The 18372-nt window shown below is 42.5% G+C and overlaps 1 protein-coding gene across 5 annotated transcripts in view; it reads right to left on the minus strand.

Annotated features, from left to right (window-relative positions):
- Positions 1–448: 448 nt before the first annotated feature.
- The window catches only part of ENTPD4 (ectonucleoside triphosphate diphosphohydrolase 4), a 33013-nt gene continuing 15089 nt past the window's right edge, over positions 449–18372 (minus strand). For 3 of the 5 annotated variants that reach the window (XM_028519697.2, XM_028519698.2, XM_036032686.1), the window contains 7 exons: positions 11979–12038; positions 11550–11704; positions 9563–9729; positions 7816–8140; positions 5371–5456; positions 4297–4458; positions 449–3213 (listed from right to left, as the gene is read on the minus strand). In XM_028519697.2, coding sequence (XP_028375498.1) covers positions 2985–3213; positions 4297–4458; positions 5371–5456; positions 7816–8140; positions 9563–9729; positions 11550–11704; positions 11979–12038 — 1184 coding nt within the window. In that variant the 3' untranslated portion in view covers positions 449–2984. The remainder of the gene's footprint in view (positions 3214–4296; positions 4459–5370; positions 5457–7815; positions 8141–9562; positions 9730–11549; positions 11705–11978; positions 12039–18372) is intronic. The other 2 variants (XM_028519699.2, XM_028519701.2) reach the window with 1 other exon arrangement.

Raw genomic sequence — 18372 nt, forward strand, 5'->3', positions numbered from 1 at the left:
TCTGACAAGGCTTTCAGCAGGCCCCCCGTTTTCTTGCTGTCTATTCAGTTTATGGCCCTTTTGGCCAGCCCTTAGAGGACACGAGTTCTCCTGAATGGAGCTCCTCCCTGGCTCACCTCCCACATCAGCCCACCCTGGCCTGGTCTCTGATCTCCTGTGGTATAAGGTGATGAAAAACAAGGTGACATCTCACAACTGCAGATGTTTCAACACAACACAGTGAGCCCTCCTGAATAGCCTTTTATACATTGGGGATGGGGGGCTTTCCTGGTTTATCAGAAAAGTGATCTCGAATGGCACTGTTCACATGTCTTCTGTGAAGGGACTTCACAGAAGTCTTCTTTGAAGTCTTCTTCTGCGTCTTCTGTGAAGGGACACTCAGTAGGTAGTTCAGGCTCTACACTCCAGTGTCTGCTGCACATTCTTCCCTCTTTTTGTCTCTAACTACCCTTTACAAATTGAAACACCATTCTCAGCCCAAGGGCCTTCCACATTTTCCCTGTGGGCAAGTGTGTCAAACTGCCTGCTGCAGGGAGTTCTTGGCGGGAACACAGGCACCCGAGCGAGTACAAGTTCGAGGGCTGTCTGTGCCTGGGGACCCTGATCTAGGGATGTCCTCTGGAGGGTGGGTGGTCCTTGCAGAGGATCCCTAGGCTGGGCATAAAGCAGAACTTCCCTGGGTTTGTCTCCTGAACAGTACAGAGTGGGACCCAACTGGCCTTCTTTATTCAATAAGTAGCTGTTTGTGGTAGGAAGTCTTAATTAAGGGCTATTTAAACCTGTGCCCAAGCTAGCTTATCCTTGCCTTGATTTTAAAGGCAAAATCGCATACTCAAGGCATTTGAAACTCTTCATTCTACTGTTCAGGCCTTCCTATTCCAAACGACTGGTGGGAGAAAAGCTAAAGTGGAAACTTACTTCCTCTTCACCACTAATGCCACCCACAGGCTACAGAGCAAACCCCTTGAAGACTTCGAGAAGCATGCGCCCTCATGCTACGTCTGGGTATGTGTGACACAGGTCATTTGTGGCTGGGTCTTGACAAGAACAGTGTTTATCAGGGGCCAAGGATTTACTATCTGGAGACCAGCGCTTCAGAAGCTGGCTCTTTCACAGGCACATTTTTCTCTATGCTCTCTGAAACAAGACTCGCCACATTAGTTCCTGTAACACCACACAACTCTTCCTACCTTCTGGATATGTGAGAGGCAAATAGTCTACCAATAATTTCTTCACTGTTAGAATATTCACTTTCTAGGAGAATAACAGAACTTCCACTTCTTTCATAAATTTGTAACCTTTTAGCCCTGTCCAGTGTAGCTCAGTGAGTTGGGAGACACTCCACAAATCAAAAGGTTGCCAATTCAATTCCTGGTTAGGGAGCATTTGAGAGGCAACCAATCAATGTTTCTCTCTTGCATCGATATTTCTGTCCCTCTTTTCCCCCTCTCTAGAAATAAGTAAAATCTTTAAAAATTTTTGTGATCTTTTAAATCATCAATATACAGTATGTCATGGTTTTAAGTAATTAATAAACAAGATAGAAGCCTCCCACTTCCCCCCCTTGGTTACATAAGCACTTCAGAATCTAAATTCTTTTTCTAATCAACGTTTTAAAAAAAGCAACTGATGGTTCTCAAAATGCACATCTGCTACCAACTAGATGGATTTAACTCTCCTGAAGTCAAACAGTGCACATGCTCACGCATAGAAATAACTTTAAAAAGGCACGAATTCCCAGTGGTTCCAAACTAAATGAATAGGTGAAAAACAACTGACCTCACATATGCCAATCCATTGGTCTTTTTAAATTTTTTATTTAAAATGTCAAACTTGTTTTCTTCAAAACGTGGGCTTCTTTTTGGTGTGACACTCAGACCCTTCTCTCAGCGTGGGCCACAGTGGCGGTGCCCACGCGGCTTCACCCACTGTGATGGTGGTGAAGAGAACGTACTGAGCGTGGCGGGCTCTTCAGAATGAACTGCTGGGGCGGTTCTTAATTGGGAACGCGGGGCACCAACCTTAAGTTGTAAGAAACTGGAGCGCAGCTAAACAAGCAAAGATGCATTATTAAGAAACATGGATGTGCCTGTCAGCTGCCATCAGCTCAAATTCTAGTAATTTTGAAACCAGTGAAACTTCACAAATTTTCTGGCTTATTCAAAAACAGAGTGTTCTGAGGCCACTGAAAGATAAGATGAAGAAACTGATTACTGTGATCAAAGGATAAGATCATGGTAGTGGATTTTTCCAAATAAAATAAAATTAAATTAAAATGAAAATTCTGAAGTGTGTGTTTTTAAAAGAACACTGTATCCCTCATTCACTTTCATTACCATTTTCACACACACACACACACAGCACTCTAGTCATTATTTCACATTTTTCAGGTCTCTTCACTATCAATTTGAAAAATAATTACCTCTTGGTAACCAGTTTTCTCTCTTTTGGATATAAAAGATTTTGATTTTTTAAATCCGCAAAGAAAACATATAGTGACAGACCTAAACAATAAATAAAAACTACACGTCCTCTTGAGTTTTTAAGGTAGAGGGAAAAAAAGCATTTTAATTTCATTCAGTAGGTTTTTTGGTTCCTTAAAAGTATCACCCTTCGGTCCTAGCTCCACTGATAGAAAACACCTTTGCTGCTTTCCTCCAATATCAAAGTGCATCTGTTTAAAACTGAACATACCTTAAAAGAAAAACCAAAAACCTTTGTAATTTTTGGCAAATATCCTATGCAGCAAAAATGAAGTGATTTTCCCTTTTCCCTAACCCTCAATTTAAAGCTGTGTACAAAACAGGGCTAAATGTAATTCTTCCAGGACAGGAGAGTTTACAAACAATGGAATTTGTTTTTGTTTCAAGGAACAAAGGGGGAAAGGAAAAATAAAACCAAACAAAAAGAGAAGAAACCCTGAGGCAAAAATGGCTTTTCCTTTAAGAGTCCAGTCTTCCCGGGCTCTCTCCCTAGCATCCGGTTCATAAGGTGCCCCCAATCTTCTGGGCTGGGAGGCCCTCCTCCAGCCAGAGCACGGCAGTCGACCCGCTGCGAAGCATCCGCCTGTGAATGCGCCGGAGCCGCAGCAGGTAGAGGAGGATGGCGAGCAGGACCACCAGGAAGCAGCCGAAGAACAGGTAGTGATTGTAGACAAAGGAGAAGCCCCGCCAGTGCGCGTGACTGGCCCGGAAAGTCTCCTGCTGGATATCTCTGCCCACAAGGGAAGAAAAACAAGCCAGATGAGAGGCAACAGAGAACTGATCGGGCCAGGCGTGTGACATACAGTGCACAGGACATGGGTCAGGACGCAGCTCTGAGGACAGAAACTAATCCTGTCTCAAGACTCAGTTTCCTGACCTCTAAATCCGGCCTACCAGACGACAGCTGTGAGCGCTAACCAGGCCCCAAGTGAAAGCGTACTCACTGGTCTGCAGCAGTCACCACCATCATAACTTGGTTATAACAAAAGTCAGAGAAATGTAGAACCGTGAGGGTTTTGCTAGTTACTCAGAAGCCAATGTGGGACAAACCAGTTTCTGATCAGTACCACCCACTACTTGCAATTTTCCCAGTGAACCAGCTCCATGTATTGCTTGGAGCTCAGTTAAATGAGGGGGAAAACCCAAAAAGCTAAGACCTCATTTATCAGTGAAGCAGGGTCCCTCTGTGGGGGTCAGCTGACAGCAGGTCTGTGAGCCCGTGTCAGTCTCTGACTAATGCTGGGTCTCCATGGAACATGGATGTAGCCAGCAAACCACTGTGGTATCAGCAGGACCTGGGACTTTGCTCCTGGTGACACTCACAGACCTTTCATATCACACTGTGGTGCTTTGCAGATGTCCTAAAATAATGACATTTGTCACCACAGTGAAATTACAGAAGGCACTACTCCTGCTGCCAAACCTTTGTTATTTCACATGTTAATAAAGAACACAGATCACTACACCACAAATGTGTTTTCCGTAGTATTTTCATAAATATATTTCGGTGCAATGGTTTCCTGTGTGACCTATGTAGTAGCATTAAAGACTGTTGAGAAGGGCTGCAAAGCCACAAAGGCCTCCCACAAACCCAGGAGTCAACGCTCTGTCCAGGGTCGGGAGGACTGGCACTCGAGAATAATCATGCCCTGGTGCAGCACCACTGGGAGGGGGGCGGGGGACAGCACAAAGTGCACGACTCTGTAGCTCCGCCCAGTGCATCAGACACCCGCAGGCTGCAGTTGCCGTGGTGCATTGTAACTGAAGAAAAGCATCATGTGTTTGATGCTTGTTACCAAGTTCACATCCATACCTTAAGGGTAAAAAGCGGGTCCTGTAAAGAATTGCTCCAAGGGTCCACTGAACCTCCTTGTCATAAACTTGCAAGGCGGTCTTTAAATTTTTGTAGGTAATGGGAAACGAAAAGCCGCTATGAAACACCTCGAACATCCAGGCGGATTTGAAGCACTGATACCTGCAGGCACCGAGCACAGACAGAGGTGGCACTGGGTCACTGGTCAAGATAAGCTGTGCACAGAGATGGGCCCCCTCTGGGGCCAGTGTGGGTGCACAGGCTTCCTGAAGCAGGAGCCCTGAGCAGCCCAAACCATCGCATGCGTTCCACATCGATTTACTTGGCTTATGTCCCTTGTCTCACAACACAGAACAGCCTGCCTGTCCAAATCAATAAGCTCACGAAACTCGGTCTCAGTGTAATTAAATGCAATGTCGTGACAGATGTTGCCTCTGCCATTGCATCTTTTACTTATTCCGTAAATACCAAACAAGCTCCAACTTCTTGGGACCTCAGTTTCTTTATTATAAAATGAGAAAAGAGGAGGGTCCTTTTCAGCTCTATTATTCTATGATTCTAAATATTCATTGGAGACTTCCTTTTGGCAAAGCATTGGGCTAAGCAAGTAATAAGATATAATTAACAAATAATGGTCAATGCACTTAACTTAAAATGGGAGGATTTTTGAAAAGCAACAGATACCTAGAAACAAAGCAGAAATGACAAACACCAGCAGGAACCTGAGGGCTCTGGAGGCTCGGGGAGAAGGAAAGGCTCTGGCCGAAAGGGCAGAGGAGGACAAAAAAGACAGCCCCCACCCTCACTTTGATGTCCGGGCAGGATTTCAATGGCAAAGGATGACTAGGGGAATTCCAGGTGGAAAGAACAGCAAAACTGAGTAAAACTATGTGTGGAGCAGGATATTTGGGCTCAACTGTTTGCTGTCTTGTCCGAAAGGAGGCCAGGACAGACGAGGAACAGCAGTGACTGACGAGGACAGGCAGGCAGGCTGGGCCGGGGTGTGGCGAGCTGGGGCCCTACTGAATGCCTGGTCTCCACAACACACCCGGGGCCTGCCCATCCACGACTTACTTCAGCCTGTGGAGGTCTGCGTGAGAGGCATACAGTCCTCGGTCAAAGCGCTCCCGCAAGATCGACCATTTTGTTGCACAATAATCCTGAAAGAAATTTTACCCAAAATAAATCATTGGGGTAAATGTTTTTTCACTAAAAAGGGTTTATCATATTCATAAGAAACATATCCTTCCAATTAGAACAGAAGTGTAACTTTGTAAAATGTATTTTATTGATTATGCTATTACAGTTGTCCCATTTCCCTTCACTCCCCTCCACCCTGTACACCCTCTCCCACCCAATCCCCCACCTTTAGTTCATGTCCATGTGTCATACTTATGAGTTCTTTAGCTTCCACATTTCCCATACTATTCTTACCCTCCCCCTATCTATTTTCAACCTACATTCTATGCTACTTATTCTCTGTACCTTTTCCCTTCCTCTCTCCTCCTCCCACTCCCCTGTTGCTAACCCTCCATTTGATCTCCATTTCTGTGGATCTGTTCCTAGAAGTGTAACTTATATGTGTGTGCCAAGAAGACACACGATCGATCACTCAGTGAATATTACTGATCAGCGAATGCTGTTCTTATTTTTTTTTTAAGATTTTATGTACTTTAAATATTTTATTTATTTATTTTTAGAGGGGGGGAAGGGAGGGAGAAAGAGGAGAAAAACATCAGTGTGTAGTTGCCCCTTGCATGCCCCCTACTGGGGACCTGGCCCACAACCCAGGCATGTGCCCTGACTGGGAACCAAACTGGTGACCTTTTGGTTCTCAGGCCAGGACTCAATCCACTGAGCCACACCAGCCAGGGCAGATTTTATGACATTTTTAGAGAGGGGGGAAAGGAGGGAGAAAGAGGATGGAAATACCTATATCAGAAAGAAACATCGATCAGTCACCTCTCTTCTGCACCCTGTACCTGCCCTGAACCGTGAATCAACCCCCACAACCCAGGCACGTGCCCACAACTGGGAATTGAACCAGCGACGTTTCGCTTGGTGGAACGGCACCCAACCCACTGAGCCACACTGGTCAGGGCAAGAATGCTGTTCTTTGTCTTAAAATTCTGCCGAAGTGATTGTTAAAGAGAATTTCACTGCCTACACCAACCTCTTGAAAATGGCTCAGTGTCTCCTTCCATGACTACATGTGACAAGCGCAGGCATTTGGAATTGAGTTGGCACTGAGCCAGCTGCGACCGAGCAGCACTGTGTGTGGTTGCACAGCGAGAGGTTCTGGGACACAAAGACAGTTACAAAAGACTCTGTCTTTGAGAGAAGACAAAGAGGTGTCACAGCACTTACATGGCTACTATTCTAATCTCTATTTAAAGGATGAAGAAACGGAGTCTCAGAGAAGCTGAGAAACTTTCGAGAGGGAACAGGAACAGCACTCTGGATGGAACGAGAGGGAGAGGACAGGCACTCCGGACCAGGGTCCACCAGGAACGAAGACGAGGCGGAAGTAGCACAGGAGTGAGGGAAACAAGGGGTCCTCTGAGGCAATTATAGTATAAAGAGCCAGGTGGGAAGATGACGCTCTGGGGGGATTTGAAATGTGCCCTGGGAAGAAAAGGAAGCCATTGAAGATTTTAAAGAGGAGGGCAGGTGACTGCACTTGTGTTCTGACACAACAGTCTGGGAGCAGCTGGAAGATGAATGATGGAGGAAGACCAGACGCAAGACGACCAACTGAGAGGCAATAGTGCTGGTGATGGACAGAGGCCTGGACTAGGACGACAACACTAGGACAGAAAGTAGGAAGGGGTCTGAGAAATATCTATATGACATCAAGTAACGTGCTTGATCATACAGGGGTGTCTAGCAAGGGATGAACACATGATTGGGGACTGGATGTTCAGTGATGCAGTTAACTGAGAGCAAGACGGAACAGAGCAGGGAGGAAACCATGGGTGCATGTGGTGCTGGGACAGCAAGCGGGCACTGCGTGGGGTCGGCACCGCAGTCTCTCCTTGAGAGACAGCAGCAAATAACAAGCATGGATGAGATCACCCGAGAACACGAAAGGCAGAAGGCCAAGAGTGGAAGTCTGGGATCACCAAGGATTAAGGGGTGTGAGGGGGGAACCTTTAAGGGAGCCCAAGAGACCCAGAAAGGCAGGGAGAACTTGAGATGGAAGTCCTGGAAGGCTGCAGCAAGTACTGTCAGGTAATGCTCCCAGTATTATGCAGCAGTACAACCTGGGAGCCACTGGTGACCAGGGCAGTTGTTGAGCTGTGGGGCAGAAGTCAGCTCACAGAGAAGTCTGGGCTCCTGCTTGACCATTCCCCTTGCCCAACCGAGGAAACAGGATCCCCAACGTGCAGCATGAGAGCCTTCTGTCCTCCTCCTCTCCCTTCTCTGACCTGGGCCTCCAGTGGTGAAGGGAGGACAAGGCCTGCCACTGTCCACCCCAGTCTCCCGAAGCACGCAGACAGAGGTCTCTCTGAAGGTTACCTTTGCAGCTTTAGTAAATGTGGCGGCATTGTAGTCTCCTCCCATCCGCAGCACATCCTCAGTGCAGTAGTAGAATTCAGAAAAGCCGTAGAATTCGCTGTTCTGGAAGTGAATGGGGGGCTGGTAGACCCCGTTGAGGGAAGTCTGCGTCTCATTTGTTTTGTTCATGAAAGGATGGAGAGTCTGTCGACACAGGTCAAAGTCTCCTGTTCCCCGCAAGTACATGGTCTGTCCATTTTGCTGGATTTCATCTTTAATGTCTAGGGGTAGGCAGGGGTCCAAGTATGGCGTATCTGGAGCTAGACCAGTTTGCTTTCCCAGGAGCCTATAGCACAAAGAGAAACTTGATCATGAGACTGACAGAAAACTGTGTCCTGAAGTCAATGCCTCCCAAAGTGTGTTCTGTGGACCACATACCTTGCCCAGTGTCCTGTGGCAACAGAGGGTTCCAGCATAATTAAGTTAGGAAAGGATACACTTAAGCCCCACCTGGAGATTCGTGATACACACTTTCATATAGCAGACACCTTAACAGAATCAGGGAAACAACCAGCTGGTGAGGTGACCTCATGCCTTCGTTCCTTGTATACAGCCCAGTGTCCCCACCACTGTGGGGTGCCTGTGGCCAGTGAGCTGCTCTCTGTCCTAGTTCACTGCTGCTAAGTGCCCACTAACTGCGTGTTTCCAGCCCCCCTTTTGATTTTTATTATATGCGGAAGAAATGTGAAAAAGAAGTGACAAGTGAAAATGTGTCCTGTGAAAACTAGGTTAGATGTCTTAGAAAAATATGATAAAGGTGAGTTGCCAGAGAATGCTGTCAAATTGATGTTAGCAAGATTTAAAAAGAACTTAGAGCCCAAGTGTCCATCAGCAGACGAGTGGATAAAACAACTATGGGACATTTACACTATGGAATAGTACTCAGATGGAAGAAAAGAAAATTTTACCCTTTGAGACACCATGGATGAACCTGGAGAACATTATGCTAAGTGAAATAAGCCAGTCAAAGAAAGGCAAATGATTTCCCTCACGTGTGGAATCTAATGAACAAACAGGGAAAATGGTGACAGACTCATAGATGGAGAGCAGATGACTGCTAGTGGAGCGGGGAGGTGAGGGGGTGGAGGGATTGAGCAAAAAGGAAAAAGGACTCATGGACATGGACAACAGTATGGTGATTGCTGAGGGGAGGGGAATATAGGGGACTAAGTGGCATTTTTATTTAAGTTAGTCAAAACATATTAAAGAGAAAAAAAAGAAGTTAGAAAAAAGTAAAAAGCTAAATGGACTTGATACCAAGTTCTTCACAAATGCCTGTAAGTTCTTGGTATTCTTTAAGCCAAAACAACATTAAATTGGTGTAGTGCATGTTGGAAATGATGGACTTGGCCTTAAAAAACACCGTGGTCCAGAGCAAAAGACAGGCAAATAAACACATTAGTGAAAACAACATGCATTACCCAGGGCTCTGAGCTACCTAACGTCCTGAGAGGGAAGTTTCCAGTCCATCAGGGAGGCATGGGTCTGAGGGTCAGCGAGCCTCCTTGGGAGTCTGGCGGGGTGTGGGGCTGAGGGCCTGACCCCACTGTCCTCCATGTCCTCTTCCAGCTCAACAGGCAGAGGAATAAAAAGCTAACAGTGCTGACAGGCTTCTGCTGATTGAGGTATTCCTGCTTTGCCTGGGTAGGTCTTCAGGAGGAGAGACATGGATTTGAATTTGACTGCTGAGCAAGGAAAGGTGCTTTACCTGTTCTTTTGAACCGTGTTGGCAAATATCTTGTCTTCGTATCTCTGCCGGGCAGCATTGCCACCAAACCCGAGAAATGTGGCCACATAGACTCGATACACATGCTCAGTCTGATGAACATCACATCCAAGGTTAAATTCAGCCAGCAAGTTCTTAGCCACTTCTTCCTGATGACGTAAGGATAACAAAATTAATATTTTAAGCAATACAAAAACAACTACCTTCTTTAAAAAGAAAAACGTCAAAAGACTCTCATCTAAATGGACCAAAAATTTCTGCTTCTGTATTTCCTTCTAGGCATCCCTCCCAAATCAATATGACATTTCTGACTTAGGAAATTTTAGATGCACTACCCATCTGTGATATCGTTACAGCTTACTGATAAAGAAAGTTGGCAATATAGTTGACATCTGCTAACCTAATAATCTGTTTATGGAATCCTATGCTTTAGAAATAATTCTAAACATTGAAAAGTCTCTATACACAAAGATGTCTTTTGTAATTCTGGGACAGAAAAAGCTGGATGTCATAACTCCTAGGAGGATTTAGTAATTTATCCTAATGAAGTTTATGGAGGGACACACTTATGCACTGTTAAATAAAGGTCATGAAACTGAATAAACAGTAATATTACAAAAACCACATTTAAAAAATATGAATAGGGAAAAAAGAATGAAAAAAAAACCCATCAAAATGCTAACAATGCTTTCTTCAGATGATGCATTCATGGGAAATCCATTCATTTTAATCCTGCTTTTTCACTATTTTTTTCCAAGCTTGCTTTATATATTTTTTTACTTTATCTTGAAGGGAATAATGTGACTTTTTACAGATTGTAATAGTTTCTGGAGGCATGTCTGGATGGGAAGTAGGAAACACAGATTGCAATACTTGAATTTACAAAGAATTTTCCTGCCTTGGCTGGTATAGCTCAGTGGATTGAGCTCGGGCTGTGCACCAAAGGGTTACTAGTTTGATTCCCAATCGGGGCACATGCATGGGTTGTGGGCCAGGTCCCCAATGGGGGCCATGTGAGAGGCAACCACACATTGATGTTTCTCTCCCTCTCTTTCTCCCTCCCTTCTTCCCCTCTCTCTAAAAATAAATAAAATCCTTAAAAAATTTTTTTTCCTAAGGAGTTTAATTTATCATTTATTGAAAGAACACTAGGTGCCTAGCAATGCATTAGATATATTATATACACTATCTTATAAAACTTTATAGTAACTCTATGTTAGAAGCACTTGCAGTCACATTTGTAGATGAAAACCAGATCAAAGAAATTAAGTTACTTTGCCTAAGGCCACACACACAACTAGTGAGGACAAACTGATGATGCACCAGTCTTTTTTAACTACCACTCTACGCCCCGGGAAAGTGTAGGAAACCAGGCTTTGACATTAGTGTACAGCAGAATGGACAGAGAGTGATAAAGGCACATGGGAATCAGGAGCACCTCTGGAAACCCTTCCGCTGCTCTCCACACAGGCCACAGCCGACTGGGAAACTACACTGACAGGGAGCACGAGAGGACAGAGAAAGACAGAGTGAACCAGAGTTCAGAAATGTGGAAGCAGTTCTTTCCAGAAAAGTCAAAAACTATCAGAGCCATAAAAAAATAAGAAAGTATTTTCCCTAATTGTAACTTAAGAAATCTGATGCTATTCTATTTAAGTTTTACAATCCCTGTTGAGAAAAGAGTAATTGAAGACAAAATGTAAACAAAACTCAAGTATTTGACTGACATGTATACCAAAGAAAAACTCCACATGAGTTCAGAAAACAAACCAGCTGAGTTCAATGAACACACAAATGGCTTAGGGGAGCTTTGCCTTGGCTTCCTCCTGTCTGCTTTCTCCTGGTTGAGAAGGTGGTACCTCAGCAAGCACAGTAAAGATGTGTTCGGACTCAGAAAACAAAACAGAAATGGACGGAAACATGTTAAATAAAACCAAATCAAAAAGAAGGAAACTTGTACAGATAATACCTGCTGTGAGGAGGCAAAGCTTACAGTTTTGGGGACTTCGTATGCTATCTGCGTTGACACGCCTCCCATGTCGAGAATACCGGCAGTTCTTTTGCGGAGAATGGCTTCACTGCTTTCACTACCAGGAATGTTCACTTCCACTACTGCTTCATCATCTGCAGAGAACAAGACATATCTGTGGGTGCAGAACAAATCCAGAGAACTGGGATCTTCGGAGGTGTCATCTTGTTTCCAGGGTGTGTTTCAAACATTTCTAGGGAAACCCAGCCTCCTCTTCCCAACTACAACTAAGTTGTGCAAGACAGCAGCTTCTTTCACTCCGCCCTACATGTTTAGCTGTGCCACACGCTTAGCTCCTTTTTTAGCCCTTAGAACCAACAGAAAAGGCCGTAACTTCCAGTTAGATGCATTAGCTGGAAACATACTTACCATCTTCAATATGCTCAAATCGTCCGAGGACAAAATTAATGCCAATCCAAGCATACACACCTATAGACATTGCACAGGGTAAAGATAAGAATAGAATTTTAAAATATTGTGTATAACTCTGATCAATGCTGTCTGTGCAAACATCTCATTAATTTTATTCCCTGACAACCTGTGAAAACATCATCTGAAATAACACATTTTTACTGATGTATCTTTTCCAAGAACTCTCAACTTTACGATTTATAGTTTTGTATCATTTACATAGGGTATTTATTTATTTATTTATTTATTTATTGAGGTGGAGGGAGAAAGAGAGGGAGGGAGACACTGCTCGGCTGCTGCTACCACATCCCCAACTGGGTGTGCCTGGACTGGGAACTGAACTGGAAATCTTTCCAGTCCACAGGCCGGCACTCAGTCCATTGACCCGCACCAGCCAAGGTGGGCTAGTCTTCCTTAGAAATTTATAGACTGTTTTCGAATACTGGAGTTTTTACTTTTCATGAAGTTAAACCTATCAATTCCAAGATTTTAAAAACAAGTTAACTTGGACTCTTCCCTTTCCATTATCCCTCACTTTCACTCATTTGCCACATCTGATTCTCTTTTTACATTTCCTACATCCAATCTTTACCCATTTCATTACTATCCTTATTTAAGCTGTGCAGAGATCTAATTAATCTTCCAGCCCCTACTCTTGCACTCAACCCACTCGATTTTCTGCTACTGAACCAACTGATCTACAGAACGAAGTCCAAACTTCCCAGCCAGACAATTCAAGACCTGTCCAGTTTTTTTTTACTGAATAAATGTGACATGTAACCTCCTGTAGGAATGGTGTGTTACTTTGATACATGTGTATATTGTATTATAATTGCCCTTACAGTGATATTTATATTACCTACTTAATGTATAATATTATTGTCTATATTCATTATACAGCTGAATTTAAATCGCTGCTAAGTGGTCCCAAGCAGTTCAAATTCACAATATTCAAGGGTCAACTGCATCGTGCATTAAATCTCTATGGCTTATTTATCACTCATCCCAAGTTTGTGCCCTTAAATACCATCTATCTTACCCCTAACCCCATCCTCTGGAGGAGGGAGAAAGAGGGAAACATCAATGTATGGTTGCTTCTCTTTCGCCCCCTACTGGGGACCTGGCCCGCAACCCAGGCATATTACCCTGACTGGGAATCAAACCAGCAACCCTAAGGTTCACAGGCCAGCACTCAATCCACTGAGCCACACCAGCCAGGGCTACTCTGGTTTTTACAGGGTTGTTGTTTTTTCTTTTTCTTCCAGATTCCAAAAATAAGTGATATTATACATACTTGTCTTTCTCTGAATTATCTAGTTTAGTATAGTGTCCTCAAGGGCCATCTGCATTGTTGCAAATGGCAAGATATCCTTCTTTTCACAGCAGAATAATATTCCACTGTGCATATGCACCACATCTTTTGAATCCATTGATTGTTGATGGGCATTTGGGTTTCTTCCATATCTTGGCTATTGTGAATAATGCCGTGATAAACATAAGAGTGCATATACTGTGTCAAAGTCCTATTTTCATTTCCTTTGGGAATGAAATACCTAGAAGTGGAATTGCTAGATCATATGGTAGATCCACTGTTAATTCTTTGAGGAGCCTCCATGTTGTTTCCATAGTGATTAGACCAATTTACATTCCCACTAATGAAAAGGAAACCCTTATATTATACAACACATCCCAATGAGCACCTGTTTTCTCATCTTTCTGATGACATTCTAACAGGTGTGAGGTGATATCTCATTGTGGCTTTAATTTGTATTTCCCTGATGATTAATGATACTGAACTGCCTTCTCATGAGCCTGTTGGCCATTTTGATGTCCTCTTTGGGAAATGTCTGTTTCATTCTTCTGACCATTTTTTAATTGCACTGTTTTTGTTGTTGCTAAGTTGTACGTGATCTTTATATATTTTGGATATTAACCCATTACCTGATACTCAGTTTGCAAACATTTTCTTCCCTTCTGTAGTTTCCTTTTTATTCTGTTTCTTTTGCTGTAAAGAAGCTTTTGAGTTTGATGTAGTCCCTTTTGTTGATTTTTGCTTTTCTTGTTTGCACTTTTGGGGTCATGTCCAAAAAATCATTGCCAGGAGAGTATTGAGGAGCTTCTTCCCTAAGTTTTTCCTCTAGAAATTATATGGTATCGGGCCTTATGTTTAAGTCTTTGAATTCACTAAGTTAATTTTTGTGAGTGGCATGAGATAGGGGACTGATTCATTTTTCTGCGTGTGTTTCTCCAGTTTTCCCTCCACCTTTTTCTTTTAAAAATTTTTTATTTATTTTTAGAGAGGGGAAGGGAGGGCAGCAGAGGAGAGAAACCTCAATGTGTGAAAGAAACATCAATCAATTGCCTCTCACATGCCAACTGGGGACCTGGCTCACAACCCATGCATGTGCCCTGATCAACCAACACCACTTGAAGAGACTATCTCCTTCTCCCACTGGGTGTTCTTGGTTCCCTTATTAGCTGACTGTATAAGCAGGGATTTAATTTTGAGCTCTCTGTTGTTTCCTTGGTTGATGTGTCTCTTTTTTGTAATGGTATCATACTGTTTTTGTTACTCTGGGCTTGTAGTATAGTTTGAAATAGAGAAGTGTGATACCTCCAGCATTGTTCTTTTTTCCTCAGGATTGTTTTGGCTGTTTGGGTTTGTGGTTCCACACAAATTGTAGAACAGTTTCTTCTATTTCTGTGAAGAATGCCTTTGGTATTCTGATGGGGTTTGTGTTGAATCTGTACATGGCTTAGAGCAGTGTGAACATTTTAGCAATGTAAGTTCTTCTGATCCATGAACATGTGATGTCTTTCCATTTGTCTCCAATTTCTTTCAGCAAAGACTTGTAGTTTTCATTGTACAGATCTTTTATTTCCTTGGTTAAATTTACTCCTAAATATTTTTGTTTTTAATGCTATTATTTTCAGATGCTTCATCATTAGTGTGAAGGAATACAATTGATTTCTGTGTGTTGACTGCATCCATAAAATGTCCACTTTATGGACATCACTAATTCAATGATTTATCATTTTTTTTGAATGATTCTGGGATTTTATATATATATAAATATATGTATATATCTTATCAGCAAATAAGGATAGCTGTACCTTTTCCTTTATAATTTGGATGTCTTTATTTTTCTATCTTGCCTAATTGCTCTGGCCAGGACTTCTAGTACTATATTGTATGAGTGATGACAGTAGGCATCCTTGTCTTGTTCCTGATCTTAAACACTACCAATTTTTCTCCATTGAATATAATGGTAGCTGTGATACAGCCTTTATTATGTTGACGTATACCCAGTATGTTAAGGGTTCTTAAACAAATGTTGTATTTTGTCAAATGCTTTTTTTGGTGTCTATTGAAAAGATTGTGTGATTTTCATCTTTCACTTTATTGATGTGATGTACTACACACTTACTGATTTGCATATACTGCACGCTTTTTGTCTCAGGAACAAATCTCACTTGGTCCTGGTGTCTAATGTGCTCTTGATATTGGTTTGCTAATATTTTGCTGAGAATTTTTACATCTATGTTAATCCAGAATATTGGTTTAGTTTTCTGTTCTTGTAATCCTTATCTGGTTTTATCAAGATAATGCTGGCTTGGTAGATTGAGTTTTGGAGTGTTCCCTCCATCTTGATATTTTAGAAGACTGTGCTGCACACCACAATACCTGACAAGTTGTATTCCAATTTTCACTTGTTTCAGATAATTTTTATTTCCTTTTTGATTTCTTTGACCCACTGGTTATTTAGAATTGTGTAGTTCTGCATATTTGTAGATTTTCTCACTTGTCTCTTGTTGCTGATTTTTAATTTTTATACCACTGTGGTCAGAAAAGATAGTTAGTAGGGATTCATTCTTCTTAAAATTTGCTAAAATTCATATAGTTTATTCTAGAAAATGTTCCATGTGCACTTGAGAAGAATACACATTCAGCTGCTGTTGGCTGGAATGTTCTGAAGATGTCTGGTAGGTCAATTATTCTAAGCTGTGGTCCAGTCACATTTTCTTGCTGATTTTCTGTCTGGACAACCTATGCACTGCTGATTGTGGGGTACTGAAGTCCCCTACTATTACTGTATTGTTATCTATTTTTCCCTTAAGATCTGCTAATATTTGCTTAATAAATGAGGTATGTCCAGAAGGTACCCAGACATGTAATATGAAAAATAGAGACATTTATTGAAGAACACACAAGAAACATTGGACACAGGACAATGATGCCTCAGTTCTCTTCAAAGCAGGTACCTTGGGACCTCACACAGTTCTCCCAGTCGCCATCAGCTACCCCTTCAGATTTCCCTGAATCTCATCAACAGTCTGAAACCTCTTCACTTTCAAAGATGATTTTAGTTTTGGGAAATGCCAGAAGTTGCAGGGCACCAAGTCTTGGCTGTAGTGGGGCTGAGTTACCTGGGTGATTTGTTGCTTCACAAAAAGACTACACAAGACATAATATGTGAACAGGCATGCTGTCATGATGAAGCTGCCAATCATCAGTTGCCCATAGCTGTGGCCTTCTGAATCACCTAAACAGTTTCCATGGAGGAATGTTCAAGCTTAGCATGAAATTTGATTCAAATTTGTTGTTCTACTCACTCATTTTGAATGTGAGGGCCACACAGTACATAGGCTTCCACAATGGCGTCTCTACCGCCCCCACTGACAAGTACAGTGAAGCTGTCATTGTTCACATATGCACATTCTAGTCCACTCACCTTGGCTGCCAGGTTACACCAATGTTGCAAACTGTTCTTGTTACAATAACAATAAATGGATTTTTTCTGGACAGGCCTCATATTTCGATGTTTGGAACATGTGTATTTCTGTCATAGCCTGCCTATCTATCTATCTGAGAGAGGGGAAGGTAGGGAGAAAGAGGGAGAGAAACATCAATGTGCAAGAGAAACACAGATTGTTTGCCTCTCACACACCCCCTACTGGGGACCTGGCCTGCAACACAAGCACGTGCCCTAGCTGGGAATGGAACTGGCAAACCCTCGGTTTGCAGGCCAGTTCTCAATCCATTGAGCTACACCAGTCAGGACTGTCATAGTTTCTTGATGTATTGACCTGTTTATCATTATATAAAGACCATCATCTCTTCTTACCCTTTTTGTCTTGAAGTTTATTTTGTTTAAATATGGCTACACCTGCCTTCTTTTTGTTTGTTTGCTGAGAACACCAAGTTCCATCCTTTCACTTTGAGCCTGAGTGCCTTTGGAAATGAAATGAGTCTACTACAGGCAGCATATATTTGGGTCTTGTTTATTTTTAATTCATCTAATCAGTGTCTCTTGACTGGTGAGTCCAAACCATTTTCACTTTAGGTGATTACTGACATGTAAGGATTTATTGCTGCCATTTTTGTCTTTTGCCTTCTAATTATTTTGTCTCTCCACTGTCTTTATCCTTCTGTTTCTTTCTACCTTTGTAAACTAGTGGTTTTCCATGGTGACTTGTTTTGCCTCCTTTTTGGTTTTGTTTTGTGTCTCTGCTGTAGATTTTTACGTATGGTTACAAGGTTTTCATAAAGTATCTCATAGGTAAAATAGTCCTTTTTTTGCTGACAGCAATTTATCTTGCCTATAAAGGTTCCATCCATCCTTTTACCTTCCCTTTTTATATTTTTATGTCACCAATTGTCTTTTTATGCTGTTATTGTTACCAATTGCAACAGAGTAACTACAGTTACTTTTAATGCTTCCCTTTGACTTTTATGCTATAATTGTTTGATATGTTATCAAAAAATAGTTTTCTTACTCTTTTTAAGATTTTATTTATTTATTTTTAGGGAGGGAAGGGAAGGGGGGAGGGGGAGAGACAGAGAGAGAGAGAGAGAGGGAGGGAGGGAGGGAGGGAGAGACACACACACATCAATGTGCGGTTGCTGGGGGTTATGGCCTGCAACCCAGGAATGTACCCTGGCTGGGAATCGAACCTGGGACAGTTTGGTTCCCAGCCCACACTCAATCCACTGAGCTATGCCAGCCAGGGCTCAGTTTTCTTACTCTTAATCAGAGTTTTGTTTACTTTTGTCTTTTCATTTCCACTCAAAGACTTCCACCTTTCTCATAAGACAGGTCTAGTGACTGGTGAACTCCCTCAGGTTTTGCTTGTCTTGGAAAGCCTTCATTTCTCTTTCATATCTTCATGAAGAAGAACTTTACCAGATGTAGTCATCTTAACCTGCAATTTTTCTCTCTCAATACTTTCAATATGTATGTCATACACTCTTTCCTGGCCTTTCAAGTTTCTGCTGCGAAATCTGCTAACAGCCTAATGGGGTTTCCTTTGTTGGTTACTGTATTTTTTCTTTCTGGATGCCTTTAAAATT

The sequence above is a fragment of the Phyllostomus discolor genome, chromosome 8 (genome assembly GCF_004126475.2).
Source record: "Phyllostomus discolor isolate MPI-MPIP mPhyDis1 chromosome 8, mPhyDis1.pri.v3, whole genome shotgun sequence".
Lineage (NCBI taxonomy): Eukaryota > Metazoa > Chordata > Mammalia > Chiroptera > Phyllostomidae > Phyllostomus > Phyllostomus discolor.